Genomic DNA, 23055 nt, shown 5'->3' with positions numbered 1-23055 from the left:
CAAATCTTTACTTCTAGCTTATACCGCATACACAAAAACAATAAAAATTATAGATCTAAGTGTGAAAAGTAAAACAGAAAAAAACATATTCTGTTTTTGACCTCATGGTTGGCAAAATTTTGTAACTAGAACAAAAAATGGCCAACTTCCAGAAAAATTTATGTTAAACTACATTAAGTTATGTGCGTTCATCAAAAGATAGCGTTCAAGAATCAAAAGGCAAGCTAGAGAGAAAATATTTCCAACATCTTAAAAAGAAATTTTATCCAAAATATAGAAAAAAAAACTCTTACAAATCAAAAAGATAATTATTTAAAAATGGACAAAATATAGGCACTGTCTAAAAGAAGCTATCAAAATTGCCAAAAGTATTCTAGTTCTCATCAATCAAGAAAAAATGGAAATTAAAACCAAGCTACAGTAACAATACACACTCACTGTAATAGTTAAAATGAAAGAGACTGACAATACCAAATACTGTCAACAATGAGGAACTGGAACTGACATACTACCGTTGAGAAGGTAAAACTGTACAACTACTTTGAAAACACTTTTGGTAGTATCTACCAAAGCTGAATACAGATATGCATACCCTATAACCTACCAATTAACACTCCTAGGTCAATTACCCAACAAAAATGCATGCATATATTTACCAAAATACATATATAAAACCCTTGATAGCAAAATTATGTGTCCAACCTAGAAATAACTAAATCCTTATTGCTTTTTACAGCAGAATAGACAAATTGCTGCATATTCATGCAATGTAACATTATACAACAATAGAAATGAATGAAGTACAAATACTTGCAACGATATGCATGAAACTTTCACAAACATGATGTTGAACAAAAGAAAAAAAGAGAAGTAGAATAAGGAAGAAAGGTTAACAGATAAGGGAGTGAATGAAGAAGTGACTGAAAGGGGGAATGAATATGCGTACTTCAGAGGTGCTGATAATGTTCTAATTCTTCATCTGGGTAATGATTACATGGGTGTATTCACTTTATAAACACATCTTGAGGTGTATGCTTATGTATGTGTTATACATATACACTAAGTATGTGTTATAATTTAAAAAGTACTTACAGGAGTCCAAAAAAGATAATATATTAAATTACAAAGTCAATGCATCCTGAAGCTTAGTTTTAATAGATATAATAACATGATTAACATATCTTTTGTCATTAATTAAAATTTTCTGTTAACTGCATATTCACAGCTGAAACAGGCACATTTGTCTGCTACTACTTTTCCTTTTGTTTACCATGGTCCTGCACATAAGCATACTTTCTATACCTCAAACTAAATTTGTTCTTACCTCAGAATATTTGCATTTGCTATTCCCTCTGTCAGAAAGACTCTTCCTCTGCAGTGCTGGTCACCTAATACCATTCAAACCTACTAAAAATCATCAGATATTACCTCCTGAGGGAAGCCTTTCTGGTCATATTATCTAACGTTACCATATACTCACATGTCTTATAACTATCACATTGTCTTGCTTTATTTTCTTCATAATACTTGCAAAAGCCTCTAATAACATTGTTTACCTTTATTGTCTGTTTTCCTATCATAGAATGGAAATTTGCTGAGAGGGGGGACCTTATTTTCCCAGTGTCTGGAAAAGTATTGGCACACAGAAAATACTCAGTAAATACTTTTTAAATAAATGAATTAATGTACAAAATATTTTACCAAATAAATTAGTTCAAGTATTTTTTTCTCTGAAATAAGGTGACTTAAAGCTATTAATCCGATAATTCTTATCAGATATTATCAGATAAATGTCATAAACATTTTAACTAATTATACAATATTTTCTGTAGCAATAGGCCTAGCTATTTTGGGCTACAAACTTCATTCTGGATAACAATATGAAAAGTGTAACCTTACCATAAAATTCAGTTAAGATGGTATACTTCTTATGAAGGATTTAGTATACTCTTTGACTTGCAAATTTGTCTTGGAGTTAACTTAAGAAAAAAAATTTTTTATACTTGTGGGCCTGGATATGAGTATGTATATCCCAGGTAGGTTGATAAGAAGAAGAAATGGAAACAATCTAAATTTCTGAAAATATGGATTATTTACATGAATTATGAAATATGTGTAATATGAATGAAGTAGCCATTAAAATACTAAACATTAAGGATAAGAAGAAAATCTAACATTGTAATAAGTGAAAAGAACGGGTTACAAATTAAATTCTGAATAAAACTTTTGCTTTAAATAATATGCATAGAAAAGACTCGATAGATGTATATAAGGACATTAATGGTGTTTATTTCTGAATGGGTGTGATTAATAATGGTTTTAATATTTGTCCTTAGCTGTAAATTCTAGCTTTTCCACAGCATGCATCAATTACTTCTATAAGGGGGCAGACAGGGTGGTTCATGCTTATAATCCCAGCACTCTGGGAGGCCGAGGCAGGAGGACTGCTTGAGAACAGGAGTTTGAGACTACCTTGAGGAACATATCAAGACTCTATCTCTACAAAAAAATAAAAAACAAGTTAGCCAAGCATGGTGGCAGGAGTCTGTAATCCTAGCTACTTGGGAGCCTGAGGCAGGAGGATCCCTTGGACCAAGGACATTGCAATGAACTACAATGGCACCACTGGACTCTTGCCTGGGTGGTAAGAGTAAGACTGTCTCAAAGAAAAATAAATAAATAAAAAATAAAGACTAACCTCTGTAAAACCAGGAAAACATTTTTCTCTCTCTCTTTTCCCACTATTTAACTATTAATTCAAATATTACCAGCTCATTAAAATAAAATTCATGTATACATCTCTGAAGAGACATTACAGGTTCTTATTTGTTGAAACACTTTACAGTGGAACTGTTTTGTAAAAAAACTGTGTAAACAGAAAAATGATAAAGACAACTATGTAAAGTGTTTAATGTATAGTCTATATTAACTTTTAATTCAAGTAAAAATGTTTATGATAGAAAAACAAATCTACATGACAACTAATACTTAATATAAAATTATTTTTATATAAGCCATTGATGCTAAATGCCTAACTATAACTCTTTAATTTTATTTCTTCTTAGGTAAAGAAAAAGTTCCATTATAAAAGAAAAATGCCCTAGTGGGAATATAACTTAGAAACCAAGCCTGTAAGGATTTTCTAACTATTTAAACATCTAAAATCTACAAAAAATTCAATAAATCATACTGATGTACATGAAAGTTTCCAGAAAGTCTTTTTTTTTTTCCCTTAAAGACAGGGTCTCACTCTGTTACCCATGGTGGAGTGCAGTGGTACAATCATAACTCACTACAGTCTCTAACTCCAGAGCTCAAGTGATCCTCCTGCCTCAGCCTCCCAAGTAGCTGGAACTACAATCATGCACCACGATGCCCAACTAATTATTTTTTTTCTTTGTAGAGACAGGGTCTCATTATGTTGCCCAGGCTAGTCTTGAACTATTGGGCTCAGCCAATCCTCCTAACTTGTCCTCCAAAATTGTCAAGTAAATCTTGATGCATTAAAGACAATTTATAATACTTAAAATAGACTGCTAAAGAATGAAGTTTTTGATTAGTTGAAGCTTATCATTAGCAGTTTTTGTTAGTTAAACATAAAGACTAGCAATAAAGAAAAGGTAAAATGCCACTAGAAAAATCTTGTACTTAACAGTTACTATTTCCTAAAGTGACTCTCTTTTAATACAAATTTGCGAGATAGCTCAATAACAAATTTTATGGACACATAACAACTGTATGTACTTATGGAGTACCTGTGATATTTTAATACATGCATACAATGTGTAATAATCAAATAATGGTATTTGGGGTATGCATCACCTCATATATTTATCATTCTTTGTGTTGGAAGCATTTCAAATATTCTCTTCTTACTATTTTTAAATATAAACTATTGATAACTATAGTCATGTTACTGTCCTATAAAACACTAGAATTTATTATTTATTCTTTCTATCTAACTAGGTATTTGTACCCATTAACCAAACTTTCTTTGTACACCACCCTCTCACCCTTCTTAGCCTCTGGTAACCACCAATCTACTCTACCTCTAAAATATCAACAAGTTTGGCTCCCACATACGAGTGAGAACATGAAATATTTCTCATTCTGTGCCTAGGTTATTTCATTGAACATAATGACCTCCAGTTCCATCCACGTTGCTACAAATAGCACATTTTCATTCTTTTTAGGGCTGAATAGTATTTCATTATATATATGTATATATATATATACATATATATATATACACATATATATATATATGTATATATATATATATAACTTTATTCATTCACCTGTTACTGGATACTTTGGTCAATTTCATATCTTGGCTATTGCGAATAATGCTGCAATGAACACTGAGGGCACAGGTATTCCTTTGATATACTATTTCCTCTCCTTTGGATAAATACCCAGTAGTGGGATACTGTTTTCCATAATGGCTGTATTACTTACTTTCCCATCAACAGTGTATGAGTTCCCTTTTGCCCACATTATTACCAGCATTTGTTATTTTGCTGCCTTTCTGACAACAGCCATTCTAACTGGGGTGAGATGATATCTCATTGTGGTTCTCATTTACATTTTCCTGATGATTAGTGATGTGGAGCAATTTTTCATATATATTTTGGCCATTCGTATGTCTTTTTTTTAAGAAATGTATCCTGCAACTTTACTGAAGTTTTATTCCTTTCTCTTGCTTGATTCCTTTGGCTAGGACTTCCAGTACAATGTTGAATGAGAGTGGTGAAAGTGAGTGTCCTCATCTTATTTCAGTTTTTCAAGGAAAAGCTTTCAGTTTTTCCCCCATTTGGCACGATGATTATCTCAAAAGACGCAAAAAAAAGCATTTGATAAAATTTAACATTTCTTCTTGATAAAAACTTTCAAGAAATTAGGCATAGAAGAAACATACCTCAAGACAATAAAAGTCACATATGACAAATCTACAACTGAGATGATCATATTTTTGTCCTTCATTCTGTTGATGTGATGTATCACATTTATTGATTTGCATCCTTACATCCCTGGGATAAATCCAGCTTAATGATGGTGCACTGTCTTTTTGATACATTGTTGGATTTGGTTTGCTAGCATTCTGTTGAGGACTTTTGCATCTGTGTTCATCACAGATACTGATCTCCAGTTTTCTTTTTCTGTTGTGTACTTGCTTGGTTTTGGTATCAGAGTAGTATTGGCCTCAAAGAATGAGTTAAGGAGAGTTTTCTTCCCTTCAGATTTTTGGAGTAGTTTGAGAAGAACTGGTGTTGGTTATTTTTTCTAAGTTTGGAAGAATTCAGCCATAAGCCATCCGGTCCTGGGCTTTTCTTCGTTGAGAAACTTTTTATTACTGATTGAATCTTGTTACTCTTTATTGGTCTGATGAGGCTATTTCTTCCTGGTTCAATCTTGATGGGTTGTATGTGTCCAAGTATTTATCCATTTTTTCTAGGTTTTCCAATTCATTAGCATAATACTTCAACATAGTCTCTAATGATCCTTTGTATTTCTGTAGTAACAGCTGTAATGTCTCCTTTCATGTTTCTGACTTTATTTGAGTCTTCTCTCTTTTTTCTTGGCTATTCTAGCTAGTGGTTTCTCAATTTTGTTTATCTTATCAAAAAACAACTTTTTGTTTTGTTGATCCTTTGTCTTTTTAGTCTCCATTTCAATTATTTCTGGTCTGATCTTTATAATTTCCTTCCTCTACTAACTTTGGGTTTGGTTTGGTTTGCTTTTCTAGTTCCTTAAGGTGTATCATTAGGTTGTTTATTCGAAATCTTTCTACATTTTTGATGTAGGCATATATTGCTATAAGCTTCCCTCTTAGGACTGCTTCTGCTGTATCCAATGGATTTTGGCATGTTGTGTTTCCATTTTAAATTTCCTTCTTAACTTCTTCCTTCATCCCCAATAGTCATTCAGGAGCATGTTAATTTTCTTGTATTAACATCTGTACAATTTCCAAAGTTCCTCTTATTATTGATTTCTACTTTTATTCCATTGTGATATAAGAAGACACTTGATACTATTTCAATTTTTAAACATTTATTGAGATTGTATTGTGGCATACTATATGGTCTATCCCAGAGACTGTTCCATGTGCTGATGAGAAGAATGTGTATTCTGCAGTTGTTGGATAAAATAGTCTATAAATGTCTGTTAGGTCCATTTGGTCTATAGTGCAGATTAAGTCTGATGTTTCTTTACTGATTTTCTATCTAGATGATGTGCCCAATGCTGAAAGTGAGTAAAGTCCCCAACTATAATTGTATTGGGGTCTATCTCTTTTTAGCTCTACTAATATTTGCTTTATACATCTGGGGCCTCTAGTGTTGAGTGCATATATGATTGTTACATACATCCTTTTGCTGTATTGATCCCTTTTTTCATTATGTAATTACCTTTTTTGTCTCTTTTTGTTCTGTGACTTAGTCTATTTTGTCTGGACAATATCAAAATTTTTACAACTGATTTTTAATATTTAAGTGATTAATCAAACACCAGTAAATAAATGAAAATAAAAAATAAAGTAGCTCCCTAAAACACCATGGTATCACTTTATTTTTTATTTATTTTTATTGATTTATCAGTTGATTTTAGAGACAGGGTCTTGCTCTGTCACCCAGACTAGAGTGCAGTGGCACAACTATAGCTCACTGCAGCCTCAAATTCCCAGGCTCAAGCAAGCAATCCTCCCACCTCAACCTCCTTAGTAGCTGGGACTACAGGTGCACACAACCATGCCCAGCTAATTCTTTAATATTTTTGTATAATGAAGTAAAAAATATATACATGTTTTTGTACGGATGGGGTCTAGCTTTGTTGCTCAGGCTTGTCTTAAACTCCTAGCTTCAAGCGATTTTCCCACCTCAGCCTCCTAAAGTGCTGGGATTACAGGTGTGAGACACCACACCCAGCCCAAGAGAGCTACTTTTAAGAAACGAAGTGGATAGATTTAGAAATTTTAGCTGAAGTCGCAGCAAGAATGAAAAGTAATCATACTTGAATGTATCTCATGAGTTTTAAAGAAAAGGTGTTTAAACAATAATGTTCTATTAATAGTAATACTATAAAATGTACCCTTAGAGAGTAAATAAAAGAAGCATCCTGTATTTCCTTGAAAGCCAGCAAAGTTAGACAAGTGACAAAACAATTTGTTCAAGTCTTTTTGTAGTTTCTCACTTGAAATTCACAACTACATTTTGTTTCAGAAATATATTCCCAGAAACTTTCCTCTAGATGGACACTTAATAATCTTTTAGACCTATTCTTTTTGAGGATTTGATGGCAGACCTGGCCCTTCATTCCTTTCTGAATTGCATAGTTTCAGAACACACATAAAAATGAAAACTTCCTGAAACCCATTCGCAGAATCCCAGTTGAGAAGAGGGTCATTCAGTTGTTTATTGCTATTGTTGTTACTGTTCACGGAAATCAATGAAAATTTTATGTCTGTTCGTGGGTATTCTAAAAGATTTTTCACTCAACTCAATCACAACTTTAAAATCGTGTATGGCATATGTATTAGGTAAAGATAAAAGTATAGCTAGTATTATGTATATTAAATAAGCAACCACTGATCTATTGTTGGCTTAGCTACATGTAACTCAATGATTCAACATTTTAATTAAAATGATTTACCTTAACAAAGTCTCTATCAGTCTTCTCTTTCCATTCTTCTCCAAACACAGTGGAAAAGGATCCTAAAGCTAAAAAACAAATAAATAAATAGTACATTCAATAAAATGCAATAAATTCTTTCAATTAATTATTTAATAATAGGTAGGCTTGGAAAAACAACAAAACTACATCTTAATATATCTTGTGCACTAAAAATTATTTTACAGTAAATGATAGTCACAATAATTTCTTTTGAAATACATTGTTTTTAGATTTAAAGAAAATTTGTGTTCCTACAAATTAATAATATAGACTCTTTTTTATAATAATTATACAGACAATAAAGAAGTGAAGAGTACTTAAGAGTTACTCCACATTGGCTTTCATTTATACAGAAGAAAAATACTAAAAAAGCAAACTGAGGTTATTGCTATTAAATTTCCAGGTTGTTATCATTTGAAATCCTCATATTAATTTCAGAAATACTTGCATAATTCACACTTCAAAAAACATACACAGCAAGGCATTCCATGGAAATAATTCCCACAATTCCCGTAAATCTCCTTTAAGGAAAATTCTCAGGCCTACATCATGCTTGTGTTTCTCGATAAAGTTGCCTTATCAACAACTTTATGACTTTTGAAAAGTCAAACCATCTGTTTTCGTAAGCTTCTTCTTAACAACACTCTGTCTCTCATCCACATGTGGCCCTCACTTCCCCAAAAAACTTAAGGCACATAGATAGGTACATCCTGTATTATTTTTTCTCCTTTATGCTGCTAGCTCGAATTGTCAATACAGGATCAGACTATAAAGCAGTATGATTCAAATGTCTAAGCTGTGATACAATATATTTTTCCCCTTAAAAATTAAGTAAATCCTTTATCAACTATCACATTAGCTCCATAATGAAAGTTACTGCTTTTAGACACCAAAAGAAAATTATATAATGACAACTGTTAACAGAAAAACTAGTCGTTATGAACGTTAATCTTTAAAAAAACAAAATCTTAAGCTTCCTTATTGGACGTGTTATGACAAGCATAACAAGTGAGTATGTTTTCTCTCATAAGAGATTTATGGACTCTTGGCAGTCTTATTACCTTTTAAGTATGAACCTAATATTTAGTTAAAATTGAGTAAAATAAAGTTTGTAAAGTACTCTGGCTAGAATAAGAATTTTCATCTTACAAAATATTTAAAAGGGTGAGAAATAGCAACATTTTAAACATAAATTATATTTACTAATGATTTTACTACTGACATTAGGGTCGTGAGGAAATAATATAAAAACAGATGTAAATGTTTTGAATAAACAAATTAACTACAGTGACCTCAAAAAGCATTTCATAAAATATCAAATTTATATATAAGTAGCAGCTTAACCAGCAAAATGAAGCCCACACACCACTAAAGACAGACAAAGTTTTCTTTGTCCTGAAACATCCTTATAAAAAACTTCCCAAGGGGCCGGGCATGGTGGCTCACACCTGTAATCCCAGCACTCTGGGAGGCCGAGGCAGGCAGATCACCTGAGGACAGGAGTTTGAGACTAGCCTGGCCAACACGAGGAAACCCTGTCTCTACTAAAAATATAAAAATGAGCCAGGTGCGGTGGTGCTCACCTGTAGTCCTAGCTACTTGGGAGGCTAAGGCATGAGAATCGCTTGAACCTTGGAGGCGGAGGTTGCAGTGAGCCAAGATTGCATCACTACATTCCAGCCTGGGGGACAGAGAAAGATTCTCTCTTAAAAAAAAAAAAAACCAAAAAAACAAACGAAAAACCCACCAAGCAAATAACATCTCTGGGAAAAGAATACAGGGCAGAAACATAAAATTGAAAAATGAAATTTCTTGTCACATAGAATTTTTATTATACTTCTTTAAACACACAAAATATGTAAATATTCTACTTTCTAAAAGAAGTGGCATCTACATTTCTCTCTCAATTAAAATCTCTTGCCCTAAAAATCAAATCAAAGCCTCTCAAAGTCTAACCAAATAAAATATGTCTATAACCTTCAAACTCCAAAGAGAATTATTTTTATCATATAAAACTATTGTTTTAAATATAAGGTCTTCATAAAGTCCCGATGTACTGTGGAACCAAACTTTCTGTGACTTTGAATGACAGAAACTATACCCAAATGGCACTTGCTAAATTAATGCTGTTTTGCATTATTATACTACACAATAATTTAGTCTTTTAAACAAATAAAATGCCTGAAAAATGCATGAAGATAAATTCAGTCTAAACAAGGTCTTGTCTTAGAGCACCCAAACTGGTAAGATTACTTCTATCATATACCCAACTTAAATTATTTACATGTAATCCTATTCAATGATTAAATGTTAAGACTTAAAATTATTCTGGTTTGAGAATATGCATTCTTTTCAAAGGCTTCATTTTAAGGTTTCTACAAAATGTGAAACAATTTTCAACTCCATTCTACATTAAATGCTGAAAGTTGTATTTGGAAGATCAAAATAGAATAACGAAAATCAAAGAATATAAAAGTGATGTGAAAAGCCATCAAATTTACATCTTTAAAATTATGACAGAAACCGAGAACTAACCATCTTTCTTCCCCCATCCCCATCCATGTAACCAAGAATAGTTTTGGGCAAGTTAAGAAACTAATTTTTACTTTTATTTAATTTCAAAATTATTTTCAATATAAAATACGTGCCAAATTTCAAAGAATCCTACCTAAATAATCCCAAATAAAACACTACTTGACCCAAATCAAATTGCAGAAAAATTCTTTTGCAAACATCTCACTATTTAAAGATAAAAACAAAAAGTCATAAAATGTTATAACAAGTTCTCTCAAAGACTCTACTACTGTGCTATATATATAATTTCCTAAAAGATAAAATACTTTCAATGTATGTCAATACCTTATACTTGAATAGGATATACTTCTAGCAAAAAATGGGGTTGGAGTTGGGGAGAGTCGGAAAGCAAGAAATAACTTTATACCAATAACATCAGCTAACAGATATTTTACAAAAGAAAAACTGAGCAGTGAAAGATTTCAAAATATTATTTCTAAATCTTTATTAAACTGCAAGAGAAAACTGAGTAATTTGATCTGTGTGGTAATCCAGCCTTAATGAGAGATAATTTCAGAAGAGATGAGGAATTTGATTTATCAAAACCCACAACTAGCAAACCCTACAAGTAAAAATGATATGAAGCCTTCGATAAGCCTTACTTTGATGATTTAGAAGGCAAATTTTCAAATGCATTGACCTAAAATGTTTTAGTTAAAAATTATAGCCACACATTAGCAGAAACAGATTTCAGAAAACAATTTTTTCCAGATCCTAGTTTTCTTTGTCAAAATCTTGTAGCAAGCAATCGTCTCAACTCAGGAAACCTATATATTACTCCAACTTAAAAACCAGGACTTTTACTTCAAAAACACTGAGACAAAATTACTATTCAAATATTTAAGGTTAAAACCTCCCAAACATTCATTATCTTAAATAATGCATAATATAAAAACAGAAAATAAAGAATGCTATTATGTTGACAAACAAAAAAGTACTTTCTCCTTAAAAACCTTAAAAAAAAAAAACTTTTACAGAAGAATTATATAATACATTCAGTTTAAAACTTACTGTCGTCAAACACCCCGGCATTAGCAAGTAGTAAAGTGATGATTTTAGGATCTTTTTCAAGTTGCATGACATGCTTGCTTTCATTTGATAGGAGAGTGCATACGTTAATAGCAAAGTCCACTTCATTTGGGAGTCCAGATAACAGTGAAAGCACCAATTTATTATAATCATTTGGCGAATTGAAGTCCATAGACAGCCCATAACTTTGACGCAGATAATCTAACAAAGAAAAAAAATACCTTAAGTATATCAAAGATCAGATACCTTTATGGTGAATATCCCTTGAATACAGAACACAGCTTTAAATATATATAGATATAAAATATAATATAAATATATATTAAAAAACATAAACTGATTATAGGTTCAAAACGTTCAACTTTTAAAACTTCCTAGGTTTACTAATTAAAATTACATTCTTGAAAAGGTATTAAAATACCAAAATGTACATACCATTTGGCCATCATTGCCAAAATATTTTTGAATCAGTATTTTAATTGACCTAGCTGCACTTTTTTTTATTTTCTGAGACATATCTGGCTCTGCTGCCCAGGATGGAGTGCAATGTCGCTTTCACAGCTCACTGCAGCCTCAATCTCCCAGACTCAAGTGATCCTCCCACCTCAGCCTCCTGAGTAGCTAGGACTACAGGAAGGCTCCACTATGCCCAACTAATTTTATTTTTAGTAGAGAGAGGTCTCCCTATGTTGCCCGGGCTGGTCTCAATCTACTGAGTTTATGCAATTCTCCTGCTGCGGCCTCCCAAAGTGCTGCATTACGTGCATGAGCCCTGCGCCCAAACTAATCTACACTTTTTACTACTGCAATTCAATGGACTTGTTCCAAATTACTGCAATATCATTAACATAGTAGAACCCATGCTAACTTTAGTTCTACAATTCTAAGTTTTGACAGATGTATAGTTTTAATCATCACAGTCAAGATATAGAGTATTTCTATCACTACAAAAAGTTTCTCATGCTCAATTCCATCCCCTACCACTAGGTACTACAAATCAAATTTACTTTCCTATCATTTTATTTCAAAATGCCAAATAAGTGGAATCACACAATATAGTCTTTCATTGTCTAGTTTCCTTTATTTAGCAAAATGCTCTTGAGATTCATATCCATGCTGATATGTGCATCAGTAGTCCATACCTTTTTAAACACAGTTTGTTTATCCATTCCCTAGTTGAGGGACGTTTAGATTGTTTCCAATTATTGGTGAGTACTAATAAATCTCCCTATAAACATAGACAGGATTTTGTTGGGACATATTTTTTTCATTTCTCTAGCATAAATACCTAGAAGTGGGATTGCTGGGTCACACATAAGTATATCCTTAACTTTGTAAGAAACTGTGAAACTGTTTTCCAAAGTGGCTGTAACATCTTGCATTTCCATCAGCAATATACAGAGTTCCTATTGCTCTCCATCCTGGCCAGCACTTAATATTATCAGTTCTAAACACTCTAAATGAGTCCTTTGTTTCACATTTGCTTTGCACATATTTTCTCCCTGTTAGTGGCTTATATTTTCATTTTCTTAAGTGTCTTTAAACAGAAATTTTAATTTTGATGAAGTCTGAGTTATAAATATTTACTTTTATGGTTCATGCTTTTGTGCCTAAACCAAAGCAACTAAGATTTTCCACAGGGGAATTAATTTAAAACATTTACAAAACTTTGAAGATGGGATAAAATGGGCTTACAGAACACTAAGATACTATATAATCATAATTCACATATATAAAAAATGTTGTATTTTTAGAAATAACCGAATCCTAACTGGGGCAGTTTAGACCTTGGCAACTATGTCCTGAGACAAATATCACAAGTACATTTTTTTCAAATAAAGCTGTAACAAGTTTAAGGGAAAAGGCAAAAAACTAAAATTTAAACGTTGAAGAATATTTCAGGCTGGGCATGGTGGCTCATGCCTATAATCCCAACACTTTGGGAGCCTGAGGCAGGAAGATCACATGAGGCCAGGAGTTCAAGACCAGCCTGGGCAATATAATGAGATGCTGTCTCTACCAAAAATTTAACAATTAGCTAGTTGTGGTGGTGTAATCCTAGCTGTTTGGGAGGCTGAGCTGGGAGGACTGCTTGAGCCCAGGAGGTCAAGGTTCCAGTGAGCTATGGTTAAGTCACTGCACTCCAGCCTGGGCGACCAAGTGAGACCTGTCTCTTAACAACAATAACAAAAGAATATTTCAGAAATATCTGCATATTTTTAAAAGTTAAAAAAACACACACATAATCTCTTTAAGTAGGATGCAAGTAGAAATCTACTGTCACAACATACCACAGAAGAAAATTATAAGTAAGGAATTTCATTTCCAAATGCAGACAGTTGAAGAGACACAACTCTTCAATTCTAAACTATTCTAGAAGTGTCTCCAACATAATGAAGAAATTCCACAACATACTTATTAATGGCTATGACACAGATTCTTTACACTATTTAAAGCTGGACAATAAGAATATATTGTTCATTTTTGATAATCCTTATAAATGAAATTTCTCATAAGTAACATACAATAAGTATCTGGAAAAAAGTAATGAAACTTCTATGAATATAGGAGCAGATTTTTATATTCTATACTTCAAACTGGACTGATAATAAGCCAAGTCTTAGCAATAATTAATTTACATTTTTACATTCCACATAGCTTTCAGGTAAATCTGAACAGAAAAAAATGTGGAACCCGTATTCCTTATCTGTCACAGTCCTAAAGTTTATGTTTTCAATATGATCTTAGAATTGTGCTATTTCCTACTGTAAAATGACAGATACTCCATTCAATACATCCTTAGCAGAATGACTCTGTCAAAGACATCTTCAATTAGAGTAAGATAAACATAACAATTATGAAATATCCTTTAATTATATTTAAACATTTAGTAGTAAAGTGGTGATTTTGGGATCTTTTTCAAGTTGCATGACATGCTTGCTTTCATTTGATAGGAGACTGCATACATGAATAGCAAAGTCTGCTTCATTTGGGAGTTCAGATAACAGTGAAAGCACCAATTTATTATAATCATTTGGCGAATTAAAAATTCCTTGGTAAAGATTCCTAAGAGAATTATGTAGGAGAAAATGCTTATAAAATTTTAAGATCCTCCTTTCATTCCCTCAAGGAGATATGGTTGAGAGCTATAATTTTATAACTGGAATGAGGTGGGAAGTTTATTATTGTTTTTGAGATAGAGTTTTGCTGTCACCTAGGCTACTGGAGTGCTGTGGATTTCGGCTCACTACAACCTCTGCCTCCTGGGTTCAAGCAATTCTCCTGCCTCAGCCTCCTGAGTAGCTGGGATTACAGGCGTGTGACACCACACCCAGCTAATTTTTGTATTTTTAGTAGAAACAGGGTTTCACTATGTTGGCCAGGCTGGTCTCAAACTCCTGACCTCAGGTGATTCACCAGCCTTGGTCTCTCAAAGTGCTGGAATTACAGGTGTGAGCCACCGTGCCTGTCCATATTTTCAACATTCTTGATTCAAAGTTTATACAAGTGGGTCACTACTGACAAATTTAATCTTAGGCAGTCACTTCTCTTTGTTTTCAATTTAGAAGAAAGGGAGAGTTGTTCCTGGAGTGCTGTTTATGTACACTGTAGAAATTCTACAATATATTCTGTACATCTATATTGGCAGTGATTGTTGTAGTCCAAATGTCTTGTTAGAATATGTAATGCTTAAAGAAAATCTTTACTCAAATATAGCTAATAAAAAATTTTTATATCTTCCTGCATGAAACCCAAAATTTAAGTACCAAAAAGGCAAATGGACCGGGTACTTGGCTTCACTTTATTAAAATGATTGAGTTGGATTAAATCATAAGAATAATAATAATAATCCACCTAATAATTCTGCAGAAATGATTGTATCCAATCAATACCAAGGAAAAAAAACAGAGAAAGGAGGAAACTGAAGTATTAGGTATGTAATGTCAAAAACAGTATGAAAACCTATGCAAATGAATGATAAAAACCACCATGTACTGATGCCAATGTTGAAGAATCTTAAAGCTTAAAGCAAAACCCACAATATCTTTTTTGCCATTTAAAGTTATTGGCCAAAAGTGGTCAATATCCTCAAAGGCAAATTCAGGCCCACATTCTATCAGTGTACGATGTTCTATATTCTAGCACTACTGTCCACTGAAATTTATTATACTACCATTCAAAATATTTTAGAACAGCTTTTCTTAATGTCAACAATAAAAGTATCTCTGGATAAATACATTTATCCAAAGCTACAAGGGAAATAAGGCTGTATGATCAAAGATGTAAACACAAATCTTCTCAAAGTTCTAAATAAATTTCTTTAAATACTCTCAATCCAACATTAGATAATTTCATTTTGCTGGTTTTTTTTTTTTTTAGAACACATGCGTGCACACACACACAGAGCTTATTCTATTTCCCTTAATAACACATTAAAAGAAAAATTAATGACTTATTTGCTTTATATATTGATAATCATGTCAATTTTTAGAATACTGTCATGATGTTGCTATGGCTCTTTCTAGAAAAATATAAAGTATAAATGCTGCCCTGAAATTCTAACCCTTCTCAGTTTGAATTAGATATTCTGTAATCTAATGTTCCCCATCAGTTCCCAGTTTCTTCCTCTTCATGAGTCTCCAATCCTGACTTCATTACACATGTTACATATAAAACGTAACTGTTCAGATTCTCTTAAAACAAATCAGACATATAATAGCATATCAGAAAAGGGTTGTTACAACAACAGGTTAAGCAATTCTATCATTCCTTTAACCTGTGTAGCTCTATCAGTAAGTTTCATTGTAGGCTTCCGAAATACCAAAAATATTTCACATGATCTTTCTTAAAGCAGATCAATAGAAAATGGGAAAAAACAGATTTAGGAAAAAAATCTATTTTAAACAAGACCAAACATAGAAAAGTGGGAACAGTAGTAGCAGACACCAAAGTCTATTTAAATTTACAAGGATTAATAGCTCTGCTGTTACTGTAATACAGGGATCACGCAGAGTTGTAAGTTTAAAATGATCTTTAAAGGTCATTAGTACATTACTACATCTCATTCGATGTAGGAGTATCTTTTTTAACGTCCTTGAATTAGATAATGGTCATTAGCTCTTTTTAGAAACAAGGAGCACATCATCTAACAAGTCACCCCATTTTATCTTATCAGCATAAACTACTAGCAAGCATTTCTAAAGGTGACTTAAAATATTCTCCTTTACTCTTGGTTCTTGCAGTAAAAACTATTCATTAAAAACAAAGCTAGATTTGGTTGGCACTCCCTGCTTCACCCCTACCCCAATTATACAAAAGCATCAGATGAAGCCTCTTCTAATGGAGATCGCAGATTCTAAAAGAAGATTCTATTTCTTCAGCCATTACTGATTAGGGGAGAAATACGAAGTCAAATTCAACTTTTAAGAAACTTTGAAAATAGATAATACGAAAAAAAAAGTTGATGATACTGATGATAGTCCACAAATGAGACAGTATAAATCTAAAGATAACCTGTAAGAGTATAGAACTAGTACCAGTAAATAATAATAATAATAAATATTTAGAATAATTATAATTTTTATAAAGAACATAGCTTGAAAAACAAGTATCTCTTCTTTTTCTTTTAGCCAAATGTTAGTGAGTGGAAAAACAAAGATGTGTATCGCCTTAGACCTCTCTTCCTAGTCATCACAGTCCTGACCTCCAGAGCCACTGAAAACTGGAGCCCCTGTCTACTCCACTCAAGAGTATCAACACTCAGGTTGGTTTTTTTCCAATTTGAGTCCAGCTCTTTTCAAACTGTGGATTCCTCTATATCCATTACAAGAATGACAAGTGAAAAAAAAATCTTCCTGGTACCATGGAAGGAATATAGAATAATCAGAAACATTTCTGAGAATTCTGATGCTGGAAATCCCATTAATGTTAGAAAATCTAATAGACTCTATAAGAAAATTCTTGGTCTCCTGAATCCTAACAGGATCTTCCTCTTCTTATTTTAGTGACTATTTAGGATAAACTGATCATTAGTCAGAGCAATAAGGAAAAATCATTACTTGGAAGTGAAAGTGTTTTATAACTAAAAATTCCTGCAACTAAAATTCTCAGGTAACCTGTGAGAGAAAGGGCTCTGATACCAATTAGATGTCAATCTTTGAAAGCTGCATTACCTTAAGGCCTTAAGTGTTCTCATGTGCAAAGGAAGGGACTAACTCACTGGATGATGTCTATTTTCCTAATTCAAAACTGCGGACCTATATCCTGTTAATTTGCAGTGATATTTACCCGACACACTGTGTTGCTGGTAATTGTAGGAAGATGGAATTGCACCAATAGGAAGCTGTGGCTTTGGATTGCCTGGTGGTACCTCATCATCATCCTCCCCAAAATGATGAACTTTCTCGTACTTTTCTAGGTAACTGAAACAGAAAAACAGCAGAGCAAACATTTAAAAATAAATTTATATCTTATTTTTAACTCTCACCACATATTTGTTTCCCTTTTCTAAACAATAATCTAAAAAAATTAAGAAAAATACCATAAACCTCTTATATTAGAACAGTAACTCCAGTTTAGAGTAAGACAAACCGCAGATAAACTCAATGCAATGGTTTTTTTTTTTTTTTTTTGAGACGGACTCTTGCTCTGTCGCCCAGGCTGGAGTGCAGTGGTGCGATCTCGGCTCACCGCAAGCTCCGCCTCCTGGGTTCACACCATTCTCCTGCCTCAGCCTCCCGGGTAGCTGGGACTACAGGCGACTGCCACCATGCCCGGCTAATTTTTTGTATTTTTCGTAGAGACGGGGTTTCACCGTGTTAGCTAGGATGGTCTCAATCTCCTGGCCTCATGATCCGCCCGCCTCGGCCTCCCAAAGTGCTGGGATTACTTACAGGCATGAGCCACCGCGCCCAGCCTCATTGCAATGGTTCTAAAAGTATTTCTATATTTTCAGAAAAGACCATACCACTATTCAAATAACAATATAAAAATAGAGAATATCAGATGACAACTACATGTAGATGAATAGTACCTTTATTTATTTGTAAAAATTATATATGGTCATTATAAAAACCATGTGAAAATCAGAAGATTCTGTAACCCTTGACCTCTACAAATTCACTTATCAGCCATAACAACAGGTTCATGTGCAAACCTGAGTATATTTTCTGAGAATATTTTTATTTAATAATATATTTTAGAGGTCTAAATATACCAATACATACTGCACTACCTCATTCTTTTGTAACAGCTATACAGCATTTGATCCTATTGATACATTATAAATTTAAATAGTTCTCTAGCAATACATTTAGGGTATTTTCAGTTTTGTTTTTTGGTAATAAACTTAATCTGTACACTTGTTTGAATATTTTCTCTTGATATTAGAAAGGTATGCTCATTTTAAACATCAATATAGCCAAACTGCAATCCAAAAGTAGTATGCCTAATACATTTTGACCAATTTATAAGACAGTGTATCCCCCCACTGTATCACCATTATTGAGTATAATCAATCTTAATATTAACTAGGGTTGAATTTTCAAATTCATAATACCTCATCATCTACCAGTTTATAGTAAGATTCCCAAGTAAGATATGATTTTAAAACAGGGAAACAACTGGTGGAAACCATGTCAAACACAACACTGTATTCTAACATAGCTGCTACTATACTTCATAGGTAAGAAGTTAAACTGATTGATGTATACTAACTTACATTTACCAAAGAAAAGTTCTACATGTGATTATTTTACAGATCAATCCTTCTACCATTCCTGATCTAGGCAGGTGCTAAGTCCATTTGGAGCTACTTAAAAGCTTGGCAGCTACTTACCCTCTGCTTTTTTAAGACAGCTGAGGTAGGGGAGGTGGGTATCAATGAACATGTAAGATTATCCTGGAAGTATTATTTTTAGTACCAAACCTTAAATTTCAAAGAGGGATGAATGGAAGCTATAATTTTATAAATATAAAAACTAATGACATGAAAAATCATTATCATTCCTCATTTTCCCCTTCCAGCTTTACAAGGCACAATAATTCACATCCTTGAACCTGGAAAAGAATTAAACTGTCCCTTTCCATTACTTCCAAGTTCCCCACATAAGCCTAATTTGAGCAAGAAACTCTTTCCTAGCAGGTAGCTTGATAATGAATCCAATATTTTTCTTTATAGTTGTAGATAAAACATACTGAAGCAGAGACATATACACAGATATAATCCTTGAGTATTGAAAATGGTAGGCAAGTGTACACATTTCAACCTGACTCTGAGTATGTCCCTTGCAGACAGAATTTACAGTCTAAGAACATAAAACAGAACAAAAAGATGATTAAAAAGGGGCGGTCCTTCTCTAGAATAAACCCACAACGAACTTAAGCAGGTAAATGAATCAAGCCCATTCTTTTTAAATTGCTAAAGCAGGTATCACAGAAAGAAAAAAATATATAAATGTAGACATAAAAAGTAAACTGGAAAAACAGCTGCTCAAAATTTATGTGGCATCTTTTCTGCAAATGAAGGATAATATATGTCACACAAAATCACTTGGATAATAGTATTCATAGAGGTATTTTAGATAGTACAATCTTTCAGAACTGTTTGAACTCATTGTGGAATGGTTAAAACAGACTACAGATAAATAATCTTTGTGAAATAATTGTTATCTAATCAAAATAACAATGAAGACCATTAAATAACAGGTTTAGGATGCTCTTCATAAGCTGTTATCATTTAGTACAGTAGATTTAAAATTTACATGTTTTTTAGGGCGGGTGCAGTGGCTCATGCCTGTAATCCCAGCACTTTGGGAGGTGAGGCGGGAGTATCTCTTAAGGCCAAGAGTTTGAGGCCAGCCTGGCCAACATAGCAAAATGCCATCTCTACTAAAAAATACAAAAATTACTTGGACGTGGTGGTGCACGCCTGTAATCCCAGCTACTCAGGTGGCTGAAGTACAAGAATTGTTTGAACCTGGGAGGCCGGGGTTACAGTGAGCCAAGATTATGCCACTGCACTCCAACTGCCTGGATGATAGGGCAAAACTTCGTCTCAAAACACACACACACACACACACACACACACACACACACACACACACATTTTTAATAACAGCCGGGAGAGAAAACAACACTGTTAGTAAAGAAAGGCTATAAACAGGAACTTGTCATTCCCAGAACACCCAAAATGGAACATAAGAGATGTGAACTGACAACACTATATACTCATAATAAACCATATATACTATTATATACGTCAAAACCCATATAATTCAAAGTTTCATTAGGTTTTAAAAATACATCATTTCTGGTCCCTTGTAATGGTCTAACAGTATTCTTCCAGATTCTTTGCACAATTCCAATCCCCAGAAATTTATGATTTAGGCAGTTATGATTTTAAAATTTTTATTTCCCTGGCTTGAAGACCAGTACTTGTTCTCACTGCCATTATTAAATATTTCCAACTGAGATGCAAAAAGATTTTGGCACCCTCTCAATAAATAAGCACAAAGTCGGTTTTTTTGGTTTTTCAGTTATACTTCTAAAAACTAAAAAGTATTAAAAAAACCAGGGAACACAGCTAAAACACAAAGTTACATTTCAAAGTGCAAGTGTTCTGATTTAATTCTCTAACATGACGTTGAGTTTACACATCAACAGATCTACTGTTTTCACCCATTAAACTACAAATGCTAGACTGCACATCTTTCTTCTCAAAAATCGATGACATGACTTTGAATAGTTAACATATTATTCAAACAAGTATTTGCTGAGCTCCTATAGTAATCTGCCTAGTACATTACATATTTAACTCAAAACTAGTGAAATATTGTAATCCAGAAAGCTTAAATGTGACCAATACAATGGGGGAAAAAAGAGTCCATTCAAAACAGCATCAAATAATATGAGCACTATTATAGTGACTGTGGGGAAATTTAATGTATCTCTTACAATATCTGACAGATTAAGTAGACAAAAAAATAAATTAGGTTACAGAAGACTTGAATATCATCATCAAGATGATACTGGACACATAATGACTTCCTTTTAGAATCTTAATGGAAATTTTAAAACTGATCATATATCAATTCGCACAGCAAACTACAATAAATTTAAGATTATATGTTATATAGGGCACATTTTCTAACCACAATGCAATTCAAGAAATTTTTTTCTTAGAAGAAATCAAATTCTTGTAAAATTAGAACTAACATTTTCTTATGCGAAATTCCAAACCCATATGCAAAAGTATAGAGACTAGCACAATAGTATCTATCAACAGATACCAATTTATGGTCAATCTTGTTTTATCACAACCACAGTTACCCATCTTGACAACCAAATCTCTCTCAGATTTTTTTAAAGCAATTCTCAGAAATCATATAACCTCATCTGTAAATATTTTGGTAGAATACTTATAAACTGAAACAATAACCACTACCACTACCAATCAAGAAAACTCTTGACTATTCTTAGATCAAGGAAAAAAAATTAACTCTGTATAACAGAAACACTTCCATATTAACAAAACCTTTTGAAATGTTACAAAAAAAAGATGATAGGGCAAGGACTCATATTCACTTTCCCCTTTAAATCCAATTACAATAAACTTTAGCGAGAAAAATAAAGAGATATTAGCATCATTTCTCAGTTAAAAACTTTTATAAATTCTGATACATTTAAAGCAACTTCAAGGATCCACAAGGCCAACTTGCAAAACACATCTTGAGAGAGTAATATGGTCTGGTGGATCCTAGGCCCAAACACTTAAAAAGGCAAGTTCAATTTGGATTTCCCTTAGCTCCTGAGGAGCTGCAGAAAGTGACAGTGTGTCTCAAAAGGGGACCCAGAGAGTAACAACTATTTTTTAAAAGATTTATTGAAAGTTGGGTTGAAATAGTTGGTTTTCCAAGAAAGCAAGGTCCTTTATAAACTTTGACTTGTAACTTCTTTGTCAAAATGAGTCCAAAGACCAAGGGGATGTGAAGCAACTATGAGAAGCACCAGCACAGAATGACTGGTGTCATCCAGTGACAGGACACTGATGTGATAACTTCAAGATGAAAACACTAGGCAAAAAAATCAAGTACAGTAGCTTGGAAACAATAAAAATAATAAAGTTTCTCTGCCAGGATTTCCAAAAGAGAGAGAAAAACAGAGAGATACAAGAGAGCATTAAAGAGTAAATTTGACAATGTAGATCACATCGGTAATGTACAAAGTAAGCCTGAGAAACTTTTCTATACGGAAAGGAAATAAACTAATGGAAATAAGTGCTGGACAAAAATGAAAGATATGTATGATAAATAAAAGCTCAAACACAGAAAGGAAAAATTTTAAAACCGGTAGTCCTATAGGAGAGACCGGAATAAATGAAACAGAAGCAATAATCATTGATGTAATGGAAGAATGTCTTTAACTGAAAGGCATGAAAGGATGTAAACATCAAAAAGTTCCCTGGGGCTAGGGTGTCCAGGTACATGGGTCACCAGGCAAAATGTAAAGAAAATAGAAAAATACTCAGATACATCTTGATCAAAGATTTAAGCTTCAAAAATAGAGAAGATTCTTAGAACTATCCAGAACCACCATCCCGCCCCCACCTAAAAAAAAAAAAAAAAAAAATTACATAGAACATTTGAAACAGGCTCTGATTTCTCTCCAAAAATTAACTGCCAGAAGATAATGAACAAATATCAGAGTTTGAGAAGAAAGGTTATTTCACAGGAGTTTCCTACCCGATGATGTTTCTCACCTAAGACAACAGAAATTCATTTTCAG

At 33.1% G+C, this 23055-nt stretch overlaps 1 protein-coding gene across 2 annotated transcripts in view; it reads right to left on the bottom strand.

The window, feature by feature from the left end:
* ARID2 (AT-rich interaction domain 2) overlaps positions 1-23055 on the bottom strand; it is a 183459-nt gene that overhangs the window by 78901 nt on the left and 81503 nt on the right. For both annotated transcript variants that reach the window (XM_055251236.2, XM_055251237.2), the window contains exons 4-6: positions 17560-17693; positions 11254-11472; positions 7648-7715 (exon numbers count right to left, since the gene is read on the bottom strand). In XM_055251236.2, coding sequence (XP_055107211.2) covers positions 7648-7715; positions 11254-11472; positions 17560-17693 — 421 coding nt within the window. The remainder of the gene's footprint in view (positions 1-7647; positions 7716-11253; positions 11473-17559; positions 17694-23055) is intronic.

This window comes from Symphalangus syndactylus, chromosome 17, assembly GCF_028878055.3.
Source record: "Symphalangus syndactylus isolate Jambi chromosome 17, NHGRI_mSymSyn1-v2.1_pri, whole genome shotgun sequence".
Taxonomy (NCBI): domain Eukaryota; kingdom Metazoa; phylum Chordata; class Mammalia; order Primates; family Hylobatidae; genus Symphalangus; species Symphalangus syndactylus.
This window is presented reverse-complemented; position numbering and strand designations above follow the sequence as displayed.